The 18,603-nt window shown below is 49.0% G+C and overlaps 1 protein-coding gene across 1 annotated transcript in view; it reads right to left on the bottom strand.

The window, feature by feature from the left end:
* Positions 1 to 18,603, bottom strand: part of NFATC4 (nuclear factor of activated T cells 4) — an 889,306-nt gene that overhangs the window by 515,105 nt on the left and 355,598 nt on the right. Inside the window, exon 2 of the mRNA XM_069633813.1 lies at positions 16,537 to 17,677. Within this exon, the coding sequence (XP_069489914.1) occupies positions 16,537 to 17,677 (1,141 nt within the window). The remainder of the gene's footprint in view (positions 1 to 16,536; positions 17,678 to 18,603) is intronic.

Here is an 18,603-nt window from a genome sequence, read left to right on the forward strand (position 1 = left end):
GGTCACTATGTAATTGGTCTGTTGTGTCTGAGAACCCGGGCCAAAACATTCTTCAAAACATTCTCCTTTACCTGTGAAAAAGGAGAAATATGCTGCTTAGGGCCTAAGCATGTGAGGCCTCTGTAATCCCAGGGTTCACTTTTCTGTGTTATCAAACGTTCAGAATATCAAAATCTCGGTGTAGTCTAAGGGATAGCTGCAGCGTGTTATGCTTGCAGTGTAGTCTAAGGGATAGCTGCAGCGTGTTATGGCTGTGGTGCATTCTAAGGGATAGCTGCAGTGTGTTATGCCTGCGGTGTAGTCTAAGGGATAGCTGCAGTTTGTTATGCCTGCAATGTAGTCTAAGGGATAGCTGCAGTTTGTTATGCCTGCGGTGTAGTCTAAGGGATAGCTGCAGTTTGTTATGCCTGCGGTGTAGTCTAAGGGATAGCTGTAGTGTGTTAAGCCTGCGGTGTAGTCTACGGGATAGCTGCAGTGTGTTATGCCTGCAGTATAGTCTAAGGTATAGCTGGAGTGTGTTAAGCCTGCAGTGTAGTCTAAGGGATAGCTGCAGTGTGTTCTGCCTGCAGTGTAATCTAAGGGATAGCTGCAGTGTGTCATGCCTGCGGTGGAGTCTATGGGATAGCTGCAGTTTGTTATGCCTGCGGTGTAGTCTAAGGGATAGCTGCAGTGTGTTCTGCCTGCGGTGTAATCTAAGGGATAGCTGCAGTGTGTCATGCCTGCGGTGGAGTCTATGGGATAGCTGCAGTGTGTTATGCCTGAGCCTCTAAGATAAGTAACTTTACCGTAGCTCTGCCCTTTGATGCCTCTGGCCGAAACAGCTATGTAACCTGAGAGATATCCCTGGATTCCAATGTCTATGCCTCCGAGATCCATGCAACCTTAAGGATAGCACTAATCTGTGATGCCTAGACTCAGAGATCTGTGTAGGTCTAGGGATGGCACTGTTGTCAAATGCTCAAGCCCCTACCTGAATTATAACTTGGGGATCTCTCTTCTGGCTAATGCTAAGCATCCAATATCTGCATAACATTAAAGACAGTACAGCTGTCCAATGCCTGAGCCTTTTCTATGTGTTGATGAAGAGAATGGCTCATTTGACTGATGCTGAACCAGGCATAATTGAGTCATATATTAGTAGCCTGCTGTGGTCTTGGCCTTTCACGCTTGTGTGCAGAGGAAGTTAGGGCCTCCCCTCAAGTCTCTTGAAATTTAACGTGGTCATCATTTACATGTTATTCAAGTGTACCTTCACGCCACACTTATTTATTTATTTTTCCATTTATAAATCTTGTAAGCCCTTGGGGATCAAGGCGCTGTTACACAAACCCAGGGGTGTTGCTAGGTCTGGAAAAGACCCGGGGCTATGCTGATGTCATAACTGTCGGGACTAGGGGCTGGCTAGCCTTTTGGTTGTAGCTCCTGAGATTCTATCCGGTGCTACAATCAAAAGACCAGGGGCTATAGCCCCCTTAGCACCCCCTAGCAACGCCTCTGCATAAACCAATTACACATGTGAGCAGCGCAGGTTCAGAGTCAATAGACATTTTTGTTGAAATATCCTGGTCACGGAGGGAACAATGACAGACAGAGTTCGGTGAAGAGCAAAGTTTTTTCATTTATCATTCATTTATTCATCATTTATTTTTCAGTGTACTGAAGTCCAAATGGGCCTAGAGCAGGCTTTATAAAGTAAAACCTGCCGATGGCACCTGAAATAGACAAACTTCAGCTTTGCTGGTTGCTCTGATCGTGTGGGTCAGTTGCAGAAGTGTCAGCCCTCTTCTTTACAATTGAGCTATCTCCTCGCAACACTAACTACCTGCCTGCTTTTTGCACTGAATGGCGCTGCATTGCTTGATGTTTAACTCTTCTCAAACTGAAGTCACCTTAATCCTGGTTACCAATGTTTTGCCTGTTACCAATGCTTTGCCCTTTAAGGTTTAAGATCCAGAGCATCTGTACAAATCTGTCCCTGTCTCGCCTTTCACTCTATCAAAGCAGCCAATACCACCAAGAACCTAAACAGGCCAGATTACTGTTTGGACGTCCTCATGCGATTCGCCTCTATGCTAATTTGCACCTCTTAACAAGGCATTGAACCATACTACAGGTACCCACAATGAACCACCTTTAAACCTTGGCCACCTTATTACATTGCCTTCATACGTGCTGGCTATCCATGCAAAATCCCTGCCTATTCAACTATCTTCTTAATGTGTTGACATCCATTCATGTGCCAACCTTCTCATTTGACTGATTCTATCTCTGGATACTCACGGTCTGGCAAGCTACACTCCTAAGCCCTCATCAACCTAACAGTCATCTCACCCCATCCCACCCACGACAGCCCCCCTTGTGGTGTCTCGAACCTCCCATCACTGGAATTCCCTATCACCTGAAATTAGAGACATGCAAACAGTAATTCGTTTCATGATCACCCTTAAGAACCAGCTTCTCACCTTCACCGCTGGATTGCATATCTGTAAATACTATAACTGCCGAAGACCTATTTAATCTCTGCCTTGTGTTCTTCCCATTTAAAGTTTCAGGCCCTTTTGCTACCATACACCAGCTGAACGTTTTAACGGCTCTATTATGATTTCTAATGGTTTGGAAAGAACTTAACAATGGGAATACTGCATTCAACAACATTCCCTTTATACAGTGCATTTTTGATTTCCCCCACAAAACTAAATACAAAACAATTGCAATATGTGTCTCACATATGAAGGACACTTTCCCAACCCTGCATGCTTCACAGAGAAACAGGCCAGGTGAGAAAATCGCTGCATTAACTATAGGATAGTGGGTGTGACCAAGTGATTTGAAGGCACAGCGGCCTGACTAATTGCGGCCGGAATTTTAGTAAAGGGGCAGGAGTGTGGAAGAGAGTCGGAATGAGAAGGATTGGTGCTTTGACCATAGGAGGTCCAATCGAAACAAATATCCATTTTGTTGTTTGACACCCACTTGCCAGGTCCATACCTTTCGAGGTTTATTGATTATATCTCTGCTATGGGGCCATAGTGAGGGTGCGCTGCGATGCAGGGTGGGCATCCGGGCCATGCCACAGCCGCCACTGCCCGGCTGCAATAATGACACCGACAGCATGGATTAATGGTGGGGAACCACTCAGCCCCTTTATAAAATTGTCACTCACATGTGACCATACATACATGACTCAGCACGCACCTCGTGATGTCGTGCTGAGATTACACATTCCATGCCAAGGGTAAAGACAAACAAATGATTAACATTTAAGATGGCATGTGTTATAACAATTCCAGAACTCATTCCGACCTCGTGGGTCATTAGGAAATATTGCTCTGTACATTTTTATATTGGTGGCTGACACACCTTGGAATCTTGATTCGCAAAAGCTTTATTAGTTCAATATGGAAAGTGGGGATGGCATTTATATAGCGCTACGAACTCTCAGGCAACTGAGCGCTGCTTATTATTACCCACAGTGTGTGGTGCTCATTTATCGACCTCGAAAGGATGAAAGACTGAGTTTGGCCCTGGTGGGATTCGAACCTGCGTTGACAGGCTCTAAACGGAATGTCAAAGTGAGCGATCTACTCGTTGTGCTGTCTGATCAGCTAGCTTGTTTGTCCATTTACCCAGGGTGGGGTACGCTCCACTAGCTGGCAAAACTGTACCCGGGATACCGGAGGCCACATCAGCTGTCGTCTTGCCAGTAGGTTTCTGGCCCATCTGTGGTAGGATATTCTTCCAGCGGGCTCGGGTGGTCTTTGTCCCTTGCAGCAGACTGTAGTCTGGAGTCTATGGGGCCCCGTACTCCCCATGCAGATGGGGCAACAGGTGGACACTCTCCTGGCATCGCTCACCAGGTTAGGAACTGCTGAATGGCAGCGGGCAGAGCCATGCCCAGGATCACCCTTCAGGCAGGAAGTTGTTCCTTGCTTGCCTTCTGCCTTGCTGCAGGAGCACTCTCTCGGGGAGAGCTGCGGCTTGGCTGAGGCTGTTGTCCCCTTGTGGTCTCTCCACCAGCTGGAGTTCTTTCTGGCTCTCCTCCGGTGCACGCCCACTGCAGCAGCAGAGCTTGCTACAACGCTCTTGGGTGTTGGTGGTGGCTGGGACATATCCCGCTGTGTGACCCACTCCTGGCTCGTTGGCCACAAGGATAGGCAAAGTTACTGTGGCGGTATCAGATGTTGCCACGCCTCTGTTCTCTCCCAGGAAGGGGCTGACGGCAGCCTTTTGATCTAGGTTTGAATTCATGCTCACCTTCTGCATGACCGCACAAGCACTCTCAGCAGGGAAAGCCGCAGTCATGCCAGTGTCGTGGTAGGGATCTGTGCAGCTTGGGTGCAGGATAGGCAATGGTCCATGTCGCGCCATCTGCTGGCTCCCTTCCAGGCCAGAGTGTTCCCTCACTGTCATGAGCTCTGGAATACAGCCACTGCAGTGACGGTTCTTGCCATGCCGCTCTTTGCCCATTGAGTGTTGGTTACATACCCCCATGCATGACCTACTCCTGGCCCTTTGGACGCAAGGATGGGCAGGCTAGCAGTAGCGACTCTTTGCGAAAGCCACTGTGGCACCGGGTCTTGCTGAGGCGCACCTCTTCTCCCAGGCCTCTCCCCAAGGCAGGAGCTGCTTTAGACAGTGCATCACTCCCCCCAATGGGAGTGCCTTGTTTGAGGCGGTGCACCTCTCCCCCTGCCGGGAGCACATCTTTCAAGTGTACAGTGGACCAGGGTGCTCCTCTGGATGTTGCCCCAGGCACGGGTTTATAGAGATGTGGCAGCCTGAGCTGCCTGTTCTCCCTCAGGCAGGAGTACCAACAGTCATTTTAGCTTCATGGGCTGCTTGCTCTCACCCAGGCAGGAGTCCAATCATCCCTGTGGCAGCATGGGCCAAATGATATACACCAGGCCGGTGTATATAATGTCTTTGTGGCAGCATGGGCTGCCTGCTGTCCCCCATGCAGGAGTACATAATGTCCATGTGGCGGCATGGGCTGCCTGCTCTCCCCCAGACAGGAATACATAATGTCCATGTGGCAGCATGGGCTGCCTGCTCTCCCCCAGACAGGAATACAGGATGTCATTATAGAGGCATGGCCGATAATCTCCCTCAGACAGGATTATGAAAAGTCATTGTGGCAGCATGTGCTGCTTGCCCTCCTCAGGTCAGACCACGTAGTGTCCATGTGGTGGCACGGGCCACCTGCTCTCCCTCAGCCAAGAGTACCTGATGTTCCTGTGCCGGCATGTGCTGCTTGCCCTCCCCCAGGCAGAGAGCCCAACAGTCATGTGGTGGCTTGGCCCACCAATCTACCCCAGGCAGGAGCATTTTATCTCAGTTTCCTTGTTTGGCTGTATCGACCACATCCTCCCTCCCATGCCCTAGGTTGGAGATTTGTGGGTTTTTACCCATGCTGGCAGCAAGCATGCCACATTCTCCCTCCTCCAGACGAGAGAACATTTTTATTTTCTTGAGGCTCCGGAAAAGCCGAGCCACCTGCTCTCTTCCAGCCAGGAGACTCCAGTTCACTCGCAGTTGTGGCGGCTTCCACAGGCCTCACTGCCTCTCTCCCCCAGGCAAGAGATATGTTGCTGATGGCGGCAGCACCCTTTCATTTCGCACAGGCGGGAGAAGTTAATTGTTCTATGCAGTGTTGCGCAGTGCAGCGGTGAGCCACTCCACCCACTTCCAGGCCGTGACCATTTTTTTTTCTCTGTGCCATGGCAGAGGCTGCACCGCGCACTCCTCAAGGTGGGGCTCTGCTTGCTTTTGTTGCTGCATGCCTTACCGCTCACTCTCTTCCCTTTCCTCCCTCTCTGGTCTTCTGAGGCGTATGATCTGTGGAATCCATGCTAGTCTTGTTTCAGCCTCTGGGATTCGCTGGCGGGCCCGGGCTCGTGGGGGTTTGTCAGTGTGGTCCCCCGTCATTCCCTGAATGATCTTCTGCTGGTCAGGGGTAATGGAGCATTTTTGCATACAACCCTGAAATTATCATCGCCTCCTCATGCCGTGCATTTCTGAATGCACGCAGGGCACTCTCCGGTGTGAGGATATTCGTATCCACATTTGAAGCATGTGGCATCGGTGCATCTGGGCGTAGGATTGGGTGCAGCATACAGCTTGTTGAAGGTGTCAGAATCTGTGTGTTTGGGTTGTATCGTCACTTTACCTAGATTGTCTAGCTGGGATTCAACTGCAGCTTCCATGCGTGCTAGGGCTAGGATTTCCTCTAGGGACCTTTGTTTTGTAAGAGTTTCTTCCTGAACGCCTGGGAGCCACATCTGGCTATAACGTTGGATCTCAGGGCTTCATCGTTGGAGTATCTGTGGAATTCACATTGTTTTAACTTTATTCTTAACCTCATGATGAAGCTGCTGAAGGACTCCCCTTTTTCCTGGCGCTTTGTATGGAAGATGTGCCTTTCATAGTTGACTTTGGTGTGGGGTGCGACTCTGATAATTTTGTGTGTAAATCCTGGAAATTAGGCAGTTTCCAGGTCTAGTAGCTCACCAGTGATGTCGCTGACCGCTGGCTCCACTGCCATGAAAAAGGTGTTCTTCAGTCTCTTGTCATCTAAGAGCCCCAGCGCTCCTGGGTAAAATGTAAAGTCTCGCAGCCATATTCTGCACCGTGGCCCTAGATTGCTGGTGTCATGCAGGTCAAACGCATGTGATAGGTGCAATATTTGTGATCCTCCGCCTGAGGGAAAGGCGGATGCCCCTGTGCCACCGTCTGACGATGATGCCACGTCGTCTCCCAACATGATGTGGTGTAGGTGGTGCTCCACATGCCTTGTTCCCATGCAGTGACTGTGATCTGTCTTCCTCTTTGGTCTTTGCACCTATGCATTAGCATGCACACTGCTTTGTAATAGGGTGTGGTATTCCTGCTATTTTGTCCGTGTCTGATGGGGTCTGTTGCACCCTTCTCCTTTCTTGGTGTGATATGGCCTTCCTCCAAGTATGATGCTTGCTGGGGGTGTATCTTTTTATATGTTTTTTTTTTTGCTTCTGTTTTATGCCCCTTCTGGCCCTCTGGGCTTTGGCAATCACCCTCTTCTTTGGACTGGGCCCGTTTGTGGGACCGTATGCTTCCCCCACCCCTCCATACCTTATGGTAGTGTGTGTGCCAGTAGGAGGCACGCTAACGCACAGTGCACGTGTCTGACGACACCCTCTGTTGTACGTGGACAAAAGGGACACTGCCACTTTAAGAGCAGCTACGAAGAAAGAGCAGGAAGAAAGAGGAAAGGGAGGGGGCTGGAGGGGAAAACGGCAGTTGGTGTTTGGGAGTGAATAAAGACAGTTCACAGCAGCATTGGCTCTGTGTCATTCTTGAGGCCTGTGTATGAGCGAATGACCGGAGTACAACACCCTCCTACACAGCAGGGCTGCAGGCACTGTGAAATGGGTGCCTGGTGCCTCCCACAAGCAGTGCACGCTGCCTCTAGAGTTTTGGGGCTGTGGTTGTCACAGCGGGTATCCCGACGTGGGCCTCCTTCTTGTCGCCAATGTGCGGTCGCACCTCTCCTGCCCGAGGACCTCTCCGGGCAGAGAGGCCTATCGCATTGAAATGGCTACACGGATACCTAACGCCGGTACAAACATACATCTTTATTGTACGACGTCCGGTCACACTCTGCCCCTCCTTTCCTGTTCCTGCCCCCTCCCTAGCCCAATGTCATTTCCCTGAACTTGGCCGAACGAAGGCCTTCCCACACAACAATGTGGGAGGGAGCATGGCCCTGTATGCACAACATGTCACTGAGTCCCATCCATAACGACTTCTGGCATTACACGCTACAATATTGACGAATAAACATTCTAGTTAAGTTTGACACCCTAGGGTTATCATGCAGAACAGGAAGAGCTAAAAGCTGTCCATATTCAACGTCCACGCATTGACAATTGCAGGCACAACCCATTTGGACTTAATCAGTGAGGTACACCTTTATTCCCTAGACGTACCTGAAAGGCCATCTGGGCAAACGCTAGCAAATAGGGAGATAAAATCAAAAACGATGGTGGGCTTTCAAACAATCATAATCAGGTGCCTGGCTATGGGCAGCCTTCAATGGCATCAGATGCGAATCAGTCGTAAGCCCGCCACCTATGATGCCTGAACCACAAAGCTGAAACACGACTGGGCGTGTCTGTGCTTCGTCGTTTGGGAGTAGAACAATACGAATTTGCATCTGGCTGGTCCCTTTCTGTAAAGTCACAAATAGGTAAAACATTGCATAAAAGGCCACCCAGGACAAGGATAGTGGTAATAATTAATAAAAAGCTCTACCCCACTTCTTTTATTTTACTCTGCTCGCTCCTCTAGAATTACATTTCTCATTTACCAACCTAATTTTCTCACCTTTCCTTAGAAAGTAAACCTCCAGAAGAGATGCCCTGAATGTAATGTGCATGGTACCCCAGCTGGCAACTGTAGAGAACAGTATGAAAGCCTCAGGTCACAAGTGTGATTATTGGATGAGTTTGATCCTTATAAAGCTAATGGCATGAGTAACGTTGAGAAGGCTTATGCCCACCTATCTGGTGATGGGAGCAGCAAGCAGAGTTGCTAGCGGGATTACGTTATAGTGCAGCTTTTCAAAGACCCCAGAAAGCAAAAGTGGTAACATCAGTGCCTGGCATGGTGGAAGAGGGGAAAGGAAACATGTTGCAGGTTGCAAGCATCCACCAAGACCTATGCACTCACCACAGCATTTGATGTTTTAATCTATAGAATATACCCTAGTTTCTAAGAATGTATTCTGTCACAGAGAACTATCCCAACCATGTCCATCCCACTCGTAAATCTGGGACAAAAACACAAGTATTTTTAACCAGAATATTCACTTTTATTTTAAATAATAAATCAAGAAATTAAAGGTGGCCCCCTAACTTTCAGTGCTAGGGAAGTCACCCACACAACTCCACATTAATATAGACAGCTTGACTACAGAAAAGAAATGCAACCTTCCTGCTATTATCTCACTAATGTTTAAATTCACATTGCACGCAGACATCTATTTGCAAAAAAACTATTCTTAATAACTATTCTTGGCAAGAAAATACTATCCCCTCCAATATAAACAAACACATTAGCATCGGTCGTTGAATTCAGAGAAAACACAAAACTAGTCTTAGAATGCACTTTAGATTGATGCCTCCTTAAGATGCTCTCATGTTCAGACTTATTACACAAATGTGCTGATGGCGTTCAACCATCAAGAGTGATATGATATGATATGATATGATATGGTATTTGTAACGCGCCTATACACATGTGTTTCAAGGCGCGACGAGGCAGGGAGGGGGGGACAAGGGGAGACAGACAACGATCTTACTAGGCCAGGTGTCATTCAGATCGCGCAAGTGCAGGGGTGGGGGAGGGGGAAAAGTGCAAGGGGAAGGGGAGGGGGGGAAGTGCAGTACAAGGTAAGTGGCGTAACGTAATAAATAAATAAATAAATAGGGCCAGCTGGTGGCAAGTGTGAGGTAAGTGCAGAACAAGTGCTGGGGCTGTAGGGATACAGAGACAGTCCCGCAGTGCAAAGGGGTTCCAGGGCATCAGTGCAAGTGGAGAGTGGCGGGGCCCAGGGCCGAGGCCATTTAGAGTGGTCCATTTGCAGGATCAGTGCAGTTTCAGTGAGGAATTAAATTAGCTGTTCAGCAGGGGAGAGGGAGAGAGAAAGCAGAAGCAAAGAGGAAGGTTTTGAGGTGCTTCCGGAACCAGAGATGGTTCTCCTCAAGTTTCAGGGAGGCAGGAAGGCTGTTCCAGAGGGAGGCCCCTGCCGCGGAGAGAGATCTACCCCCAGCTCGTTGCTTCGAGAAGCGGCTAACCCTGAGGGAATTGGAGGCGGATGAGCGAAGGGCTCGGGAAGGAAGATATTTGGGAAGAGAGAGTTGAAGGTATTTAGGACCCAGGCCCCAGAAGGCCTTGTGGACAATGCAGAGGGTTTTGAACTTTATCCTCGCAGCCACTGGGAGCCAGTGTAGAGATTTCAGTCCTGGAGAGATACGGTCCCTGGGCTTGAGGCCAAGGACAAGTCTCGCAGTTCTGTTCTGGATGAGTTGCAGAGGGCGGAGAGTGGAGGCAGGCAGATTAAGATAGAGGCTGTTACAGTAGTCCAGCTTCGAGAGAACCAGGGATCGGGAGACAGTGAGCTTCTGGGGGAAGGAGAGGAAGGGAAGAATACCTCTGAGGAGGTGCAGCTGGTAGTGTGACCTCTTGGCGACGTCAGAAATATGAGGAGAGAAGGAGAGTGTGGAGTCGAAGATGACCCCAAGGTTTTTTGCCTTGCAGGTAGGAGCAGGGAGGGGGCCAAGGGAGGTAGGCCAGAGAGCTACAGGGAAGGAGGGAGTGGGAGTACCGATGAGTAGGATCTCAGTCTTACTGGCATTAAGGCAGAGGTCATTGGCGGCACACCATTCTTGGATAGCAGACAGACAGTCAGAGATGAGGGAAGGAGAGGGGGAGGCTGAGGGTAGCCTGAAGATGAGTTGGGTATCGTCCGCATAGCACTGGAAATTAGGGCAGAGAGCGGCGATGCGGTGGGCAAGGAGTGCCAGATACTGGTTGAACAGCCAGGGAGAGAGATTAGATCCCTGGGGGACACCACAGGTGGAGAAAAAGATGTCGGAGAGGAAGGACCCCAGTTGGACCTGGGAGGGTCGATTTGAAAGGAAAGAGGTCAACCACGCCAGAGCCTGACCAGTGATACCCAGGTTTTCCCGGAGACGGTTGAGCAGGATGGCATGGTTGACAGTGTCAAAGGCAGAGGAGAGATCGAGCAGAATGAGAACACACGGAGTGTTGGAATCGAGGTTCAAGAGCAGGTCTTCACGGATGTTCAGGAGAGCAGTTTCCGTGCTTCTGGCAGCTCTGAAGCCAGATTGATGGTCATGAAGACTACCAACAAATTCAGCATGGAGGTTAAGCTGGGAGATGGCCAGTTTCTCCAGGAGCTTGCCCAGGAAGGGAGTGATGGAGATAGGGCGATAGTTAGCCGGGCAGGAGGGGTCGGAAGAGGGTTTCTTGAGAAGAGGGTGCACAAGGGAGTGCTTGAGGGGGGAAGGGAAGACTCCAGAGGCGAAGGAGTGGTTGCAAAAGTCAGCCAGGGCAGGAGCCAGGGAGTCGATGTGGTCCTTGATAGTTTTGGAGGAACAGGGGTGAACCTGTTTAGACGAGACTTTCATAGATCGGACTTGTCTGGAAACCTCGTCAGCAAAGAAAGGTGGAAAGGCAGAGAAAGAGGGAGGAGGGGTGACCGCAGAAGGGCCAGAGGAAGGGTCGGGTAGGGAGGGAGGGAGGTGAAAGGAGGAGAGCGAGGACAGGATGTCCTGAGTTTTAGAGATGAAGTGAGAGGCCAGTGCAGTGCAGAGGGCCTGGGAGGGGACAGGAGAGGTAGAGACTGCAACAGGGTTGGCCAGCTCCTTGCAGATTTTAAAGAGTTCGGCGGAGTTGTTTGATGCCGCAGAGATGCGGGCTTGGATAAGGGCTCTCTTCTTGGTGAGAACGGAGAGCCGGTACTGCCTTTGGAGCAGGCGGCAGGCCAGTTTGTCAGAGGATGAACATGAAGCACGCCATTTCCTCTCTGCAACCCTGCACTTGCGTTTTAGGGTGGCGAGATCCAAGTCATACCAGGAGTTACATTTGGCTTTGGGCTTCAGGCGGATTCTCATGACGGGGGCAAGGATATCAAGAGTAACAGATATAGCAGAGTGGAGCATGGAGAGGGCTGTGTCAGGGTGGGAGTCAGCCGAAGGGGCAGGGGGGGGCGAGAAGGTAGCAGCAAAAGCCTCAACTGACACACGCTTCATGGGTCGGATGACCGAGAAGGTGGGTGGCAGTGAAGAGGGTGGCTTTGCCTGTGGGGTAGGCAGGGTGAGGTGGGAGGATAGGAGAAAGTGATCACTCCAGGAGAGAGGAGTGGAGAGAGGGACGGAGAGGGGAAGGTCAGAAGAGATCAGAGCATCAAGAGTGTGCCCAGCAGAGTGAGTAGGCCCAGATGGGAGAATAGAGAGTGAGAGAGAGTCGCAGAGGTCACGAAAGAGACCAGTGGGGGGACTGGAGGCATCAAGGTGGATGTTAAAGTCGCCAAGAAAGAGGAGTTGAGTGGTTGAGGACAGGAGTGTCAATAAGTTGAGGAATGGAGCGTGTCCTGTACAGTGCACATTTTATCCAGTACCACTGACAGCCAAGGCGGAACTACGCCCTCTACTCAGCAACACACAAGAGTGAGGTGGCTGAGGCATTGGAAGGAGCCGAAGAGGTAAGTCCTAGTCCCCTTGCTAAGAAAGCAGATGGCACATTCCTACGTTTTTGTATAGATCTCGGCAGCCTAAAAACAAATGTGATGGCAGAGCGCTATCCCCTACCAAACACTGCGGACTCGATTCTGCAATTTGGCAAAGCCACGCACTTCTCAAAGTTAGATTTATGTAATGCCTACCCCCAGACCTGCGCACATCATAATTCATAGCATCTGACAGCGTTTGCGACTCGTTACCTTTGAATTCACCAGAATGCATCTTGCCCTCTCCTCTGCTGCATCAGTATTCCAGAGGATGACGGCCACCTTTGATGACGCGCATCCTAAGGATGGTATATTTCCGGGACAATGTGTTGGTGTATGGTGAAACTAAGGAAGCAGTGATCAGATTCTGGGAATCCTTTTTACATGCAGAATGAGAGTGTGCTGACTTCCCCCTATATAGACAACTGCAGATTTCTACAGTGCTCTGTGGAATACCCAAACAATACCACATCAGGAAAAATGATGGTCCTGAGGAGTATTTTGGCAACAGAAATTCGAAACACTCCCCAGCCTACATTCAAGAATCAAATCTGTTAATGTATGGGCATGGTGAAGTATTACACGAAGGTCATGCAGGCCTTCTCGTAAACAATGTTAGAATTAATGCTGTGCCCATGTGTTCCAACAAGTGAAACTAGAAATCATGGCTTTTCCTTGAGTCAGCACTTTGACCCTAGAAGCACCAGTACTTACAGTGGATGCCAGCAAATATGGGTTGGTCGAGGTCCTCAGGCAGGACTGCTGACACCCAGGACATGGTTGCCCTTGTTTATAAATCTATAAATAGTTCTGAAACGAACTACTCAGTTATTGTGAGGGAAGTTGTAGCCTGCGTATGGGCTACAGATCATTCATGCACATACATATGCTGGAATATGTTTCAAGCTACGCACTGACCACACGCCCCTGGTTCACAGCTTCCTGCCAGGGAGGGTGAGGGGTACGGGGGTACAAAGAAGGCCACATCCTGCACTGCGCATTGACACATTAAGCTGCTGGGATTCACCTTGGATGTTGAGCATATGGTGGGCTACAGATGCAAGCCAGCATATTGGCCTCCCTCATCAATGCATACCGCAGTAACAGACACTTATGATTGGATACAATATAAATTTGTAATCTGTGTCACCAACACTACAAAATGCATACAGAGTGTCATTCAGGGGATCAGTGGTCACTGTAACTGGAAGCTGATCCTTTTCTACAAAACGTCCTAGAATTCTCCAGAAAGGGGTGGTTCAAGGAGAACAATTGGATGTGACCCTACCATCGGTTGAGTTAAGTCTACTTATGGAAATGACGTGTTTGTACAGGTCAACACGAGACATGCTCATAATACTAATCCATGAGACCCACATGGAAATGACACTCACAAAGGAGCAAGATGTGCGAGAAATAAGGGTGGCCAGCAATTAACTCAAAAGTCAACATACACATTGGCAAGTCGGGCATATTTGCAGTCATCGACAAGAGGCTAGAATTCAGGACACCACCGATGAAATGTGGAGTGGACTAAAACAACATGAAGTGTACTCTTGAACCCCAGTGGGCCTACTACCAGAACACAAGCATACATTATTCGGGGGTGGGGGGTAACGCCTCAAAAATTTAAACATTTTCTTTATGCTGCCTACCCCATTCTCAAGGACTTTCAATAACATTTCACATGAATAGGGTATCACAAAACCTAGTTTCAGACAAGAGCAAAGTAGGAAAGATATATAGGTGTATGAAGGAATGCCTACAGAGAGCGAAACACAACCAGTCTGATGGGGTGGAAACTGTTCTAGAAGCAGTAGTAGCCCGCAGATGCATCACCCACTACCAAAGAAAGAGTCATTTTAAACTCATGAGAGGTAATTCACCTTATTCCATATTGAATCCTATTGAACCAGAAGGTCCTGACAGCCAAACACAAGAAGAACAGGAAACATTGTCCCAGAACAGGCACAGGTCATAGGAGGCAGTGTACAAGTGACACAATCTGGTGCAAACAGACGGAAGAACATACGTATAGCAAAAGAGGAACGTGTGGATAGCTCAGGTGCAACGTGTTTGTTTTGGAAACAAGACAACACAGAGCAACACAGGTTTGAATCCCGTTAGGCGCTTAGACACTGATCTCCGGTGCATTAACGGTTTGTGTTTGCCACAGTGTTAGATGGTGTTGCATCTTGTGTTTTCCCTGACTCCTGCAACTTCAGGCACCTTTCCCCAGTGTGTACATATATCTCATAAACCTCAGAAGCTGGGCAGTCCAAAGCCTTATGGCACAATCCACTTCGATGTGCGAAGGAGAAGAGCGGTGATGGAGCATGTAGCAGCAAGGACCAGTGCCTGCAGCTCCTGCAGATCCCCATTGTTATCCACAGTTGTAGTTGTGAAGCACCAAGGTGCAGGATTACATTGTTTGATCTTACCCCACTTAATATTCACTCCCTTTTATCTATGACAGGACATCATACCCCTTTTTAGCTCAATGTATCTTAACTGCTTGGACTTGTAGGCCTTGGACTGGACAGGCCATTCATCTATACTGGGTGACAATTATGCCACCAACAGGCACACACAAAGACTACCAACACCCGTAAACATGGGTAAAGGATGACTGGCTCCCTTATATCCAATCACATGATAGCATGCACAACATTTCTGAGATCCTTGCCCAGCTTTGGAGCAGTGTACAAATCGTATTTTGCCTCTGTGTAATCTCATGATATCATTCGATTGGATGTAAGGGTTGCTCATTTGGAAGATTGTTGATGGTCTTAACTGGATTCAGCTCCAAAACCAAGTCTCCTTAAGAGCATTCCAGTGAAGAAGCTAAATAAATCCCCTGCAATATTTCGTTAATTGGGGGAGGCGATGAAATGATTGATGCGGTGGAGGATGGAATACTAGCCAATCAGATGCCTGTTTAGCCTATATCTGACTTGATTGCGATCACAGGGCTTTTGCGCCCGCCCTGCCACCCAATATAAACACATAGGGGACCCTCAGAGAGGATGGAACCCCATACTCTTGCCATACTGATGTTAGTTTTGCTTTCTCTAGTATTCCTAATTCAGAAATATGGTCCTGTGTGCTCAGTTGACCAAACACATGTGTACAGGCCTGCTATGCCAGAGCTTCCACTGTAGGGAATAACCCACGTACATTATTTGGACGAGATTGGCACACATCGCTTATATGGGATGCATTGTCACAAATCATCAGTGACACTATGCATGCATCTAATACAAATACCTAGATCAATACTTATAGTCATAGGTGATGTTATGTAAATGGCACTGGAGGCTTTATCTTTCTGTATGCATATATTGGCCTATGCTGCATGCACAATTTGGGCAGTATTTGTTTGCAAGCTAGCCAGGTCCTCAGAGCACAGAGGGAAATCATGTTCTCACTTGCACAGTGGACTGGGAATGGTGAATATGGCCCTCCCACACAACCCATGCCACTACATTCACCCATAACACCAGGCGTACTCTTACTGGCAGTCCCATCGGCTTGATCACTGACAAACTCTGGTGAGCCTTGAAACCTCGATTGTCGTCCATGGATGGCTTCCTCGGGCGTGCTAACCAGAGAAGGTAGGAATGGGCCTGTGTTAGCCTGCATTCTTATGATTTGGATTTTCCGCCTCAGATTAATAGTTTTCTTTACGAGCACAAGAAAACGCATGACCTGTGGTTGAAATTCCAGGGCACAGCTGACGGCCACAAGAACAAAATGCGTGTATTTGGCTATATCGCCCTCACCCACGAATTCCAGCTAATCTGGATGCATGATGTACACATCCTGTGTTACTTCCATGGTATTGAATGTTTCATGTTGCAGGCATTTGCTGGAATATTGTGCAGATTCTCTATTTTCTGTTGTTTTTTCATTTTAACATCTTCATCTCTAAGGAAAGGTGGAATCTGATAGACTGCTGACATGTCTGATAGTCATGAACTTGTGGGCCGCTAAAAAGGGAGCAGGAAGCTTCAAATATCTCCTGGGGAACGTACTTTGTGGTGGAAGGTCAGCATTGTTCTTTTGGGGTGGTACCTAGCTACGTACTCTATGATCACTTAATGTCTAGTTTGAGCTCACCGGGGTAGCACATCGAGATCTTCTGTAGCCCCACACTACCAACAAACTCTGCCAGAAAGTGTTTTTGACTTTTAATGACAAGCCACATTTAAAAAGGGAAACACTTTGGAGACAGAATAAAGGCTTACCTAAACACAGGACTGTGGCCACCAATCCTGGCTTTAGACCACGCGAGGGGCGAGGGCACCGCCAAGTAGTCCATCCCTGTGTTCTCTTTCCTGGCAGGTAGAAAAAGCCCTGGCCCATCTTCATTGCCAATTGCCACTATAGGGGGTGTCTTGCTGGAACCATTGCACGCTGGCTCCTCCTGTCTCAACAAGGCCACAGTCTGCTCTGTGGATGTCTTCCGTGCCTTCTGTGGGATATTGTCCAGCTCTGGAGGTGTGTACCCAAGGTTAGAAGATTTGGAGTATGCATTTGGCTCCTTTTGAGGTGCTGACTCTGTACTGGGATGCTCCTCTGTCACACTGTTCCGCCTGGAGACTGCTGGTGAAGGAGCAGAGGACGTTGGGTGGGGAGAGCTGGAGGAATGAGCCTCAGAGCTAGAATACCTCCGTTTCCCACAAGGAGAGGTTGGTCGGGATGAGTTTGAGGAGGAGGGTTGAGGGTACAGCCAGATATCCTCCCTAGGTGATGGACATGGGGACTGGCGTGGCGAAAGTGTTGGACTGGAGTTGTATGCACAGAGACCAAGTGGCCATTGTTCCTCTGCTGGTGTGGAGGACCATGGCCTGGGCGATCCTCTGGGTGAGCCCAGTGGAGATATGAGAGTGAAGCGGGAGGCAGCTTCATTTAGCTCAGTTTCCACATCATCACACATCTGGTGCAGGGAGTCACAGGATGAAGCATCTGAGAAGAAGCTCCAGGAGGAATGGCTGCTGGCTGGGCTGGGGCTGAATAAGGCATCGCGGTAGCCATATGGATCCAGTGGAAGGTAGAGCTGGTCTCGACCAGAATGCTCACCTCCATCCCACCCATTGACCTGGCTTCCATCCTCAAAACCCCCGTCACTGTTGTCAGGTGAGATGGTGGTGATCTGGATGCTGGGGCACTCCAGGAAGCGAGACCCACCCAGGTGGATGCACCTGGCTGGCTGGCTTTCGTAAGTTCCATTAAAGTCTGAATCTGAAGCTGGTCGGGGAGGCGGAGAGTGCATGCCCGCCCGACTGGCTGAGCCATGGCATGGGATGCTGATGGGCTGGTTGATTGGTAAGATGTGGCGGTCCTTGGTGATCTCACTTGCGGGTGAATGGTCATCAGTTTCTAGCTCTGTAAAATACAAAGAAGACCATGAATTAGACTCACAGAAGGACATCCATAACACAGATTTATACAGTCTTCACCTTCCTCCTCCGTTGATTATTTCTGGTACTAAACTCCTCTCTCAATCACTCAAACTATGCACAGGTTATTTAGATGGCTCTAAATCTCTCTTGTATGCATGTCTTGGGACCTGCTGCTGGTAGCCCTAGGTCATTGACCAATGGTTTGTTGCAGGAGGGATGGGAGTTCTTCTGTAAAAGGATGCTTCTTAACATCTTCTCGAAGGTGGTGAGAACGTATCAATTTGACACGGTCAGGGAGAGCCTGATCCATGCCTGGTGTCACAGAAGGAAGAATTCTCAGACTCTTGGGGTGGCGAGGGTCACATTTGCTCTGTAGCTATCTTAGTGTATTTTCAAAAAAGTCATAACTAATTTCCAACTTCACCAAGACCAAAACAGAAACACTGTGTCCTGTGGCAGCAATGCTTAGCACCAGAATAAGGAAAAGACGGACAAAGGATATGGAAGAAGTAAAGATTAGTTGAAAAACCAGTCAGTGACAATATCTAGTGGTAGAAAGTCGTGTTCCAGGAGGGACCTGAGAGATGTGCGACAGGGCCGGAAACCTGACCCTGCCAGGAGGGGATGGGGACCTCTCTAAACCTGGTCCAGGAGACTTACTAAGGTGTTTTCTAGAGCCAGTCCTGCCCCAGAGGTGAGGTGTGGGAATCCAGATGCTTCGTTTAGACCTTAAACGAACACTAGAATTGACTACACATTTAGTGATCCGCCATTATCAAATGCCGGCAGACATACAAGCTCTGAAATTGACTATACTTTGAGCGAGTTGCCATTGCCAAATGCCAGCAGACTCACGTGTGAAAATGGAGCAGGTCGATAAAGCATCTTACATGTGCTGTCATACCTGTA

This window comes from Ambystoma mexicanum, chromosome 13 (assembly GCF_040938575.1).
Source record: "Ambystoma mexicanum isolate Mex_15411 chromosome 13, UKY_AmexF1_1, whole genome shotgun sequence".
NCBI lineage: Eukaryota > Metazoa > Chordata > Amphibia > Caudata > Ambystomatidae > Ambystoma > Ambystoma mexicanum.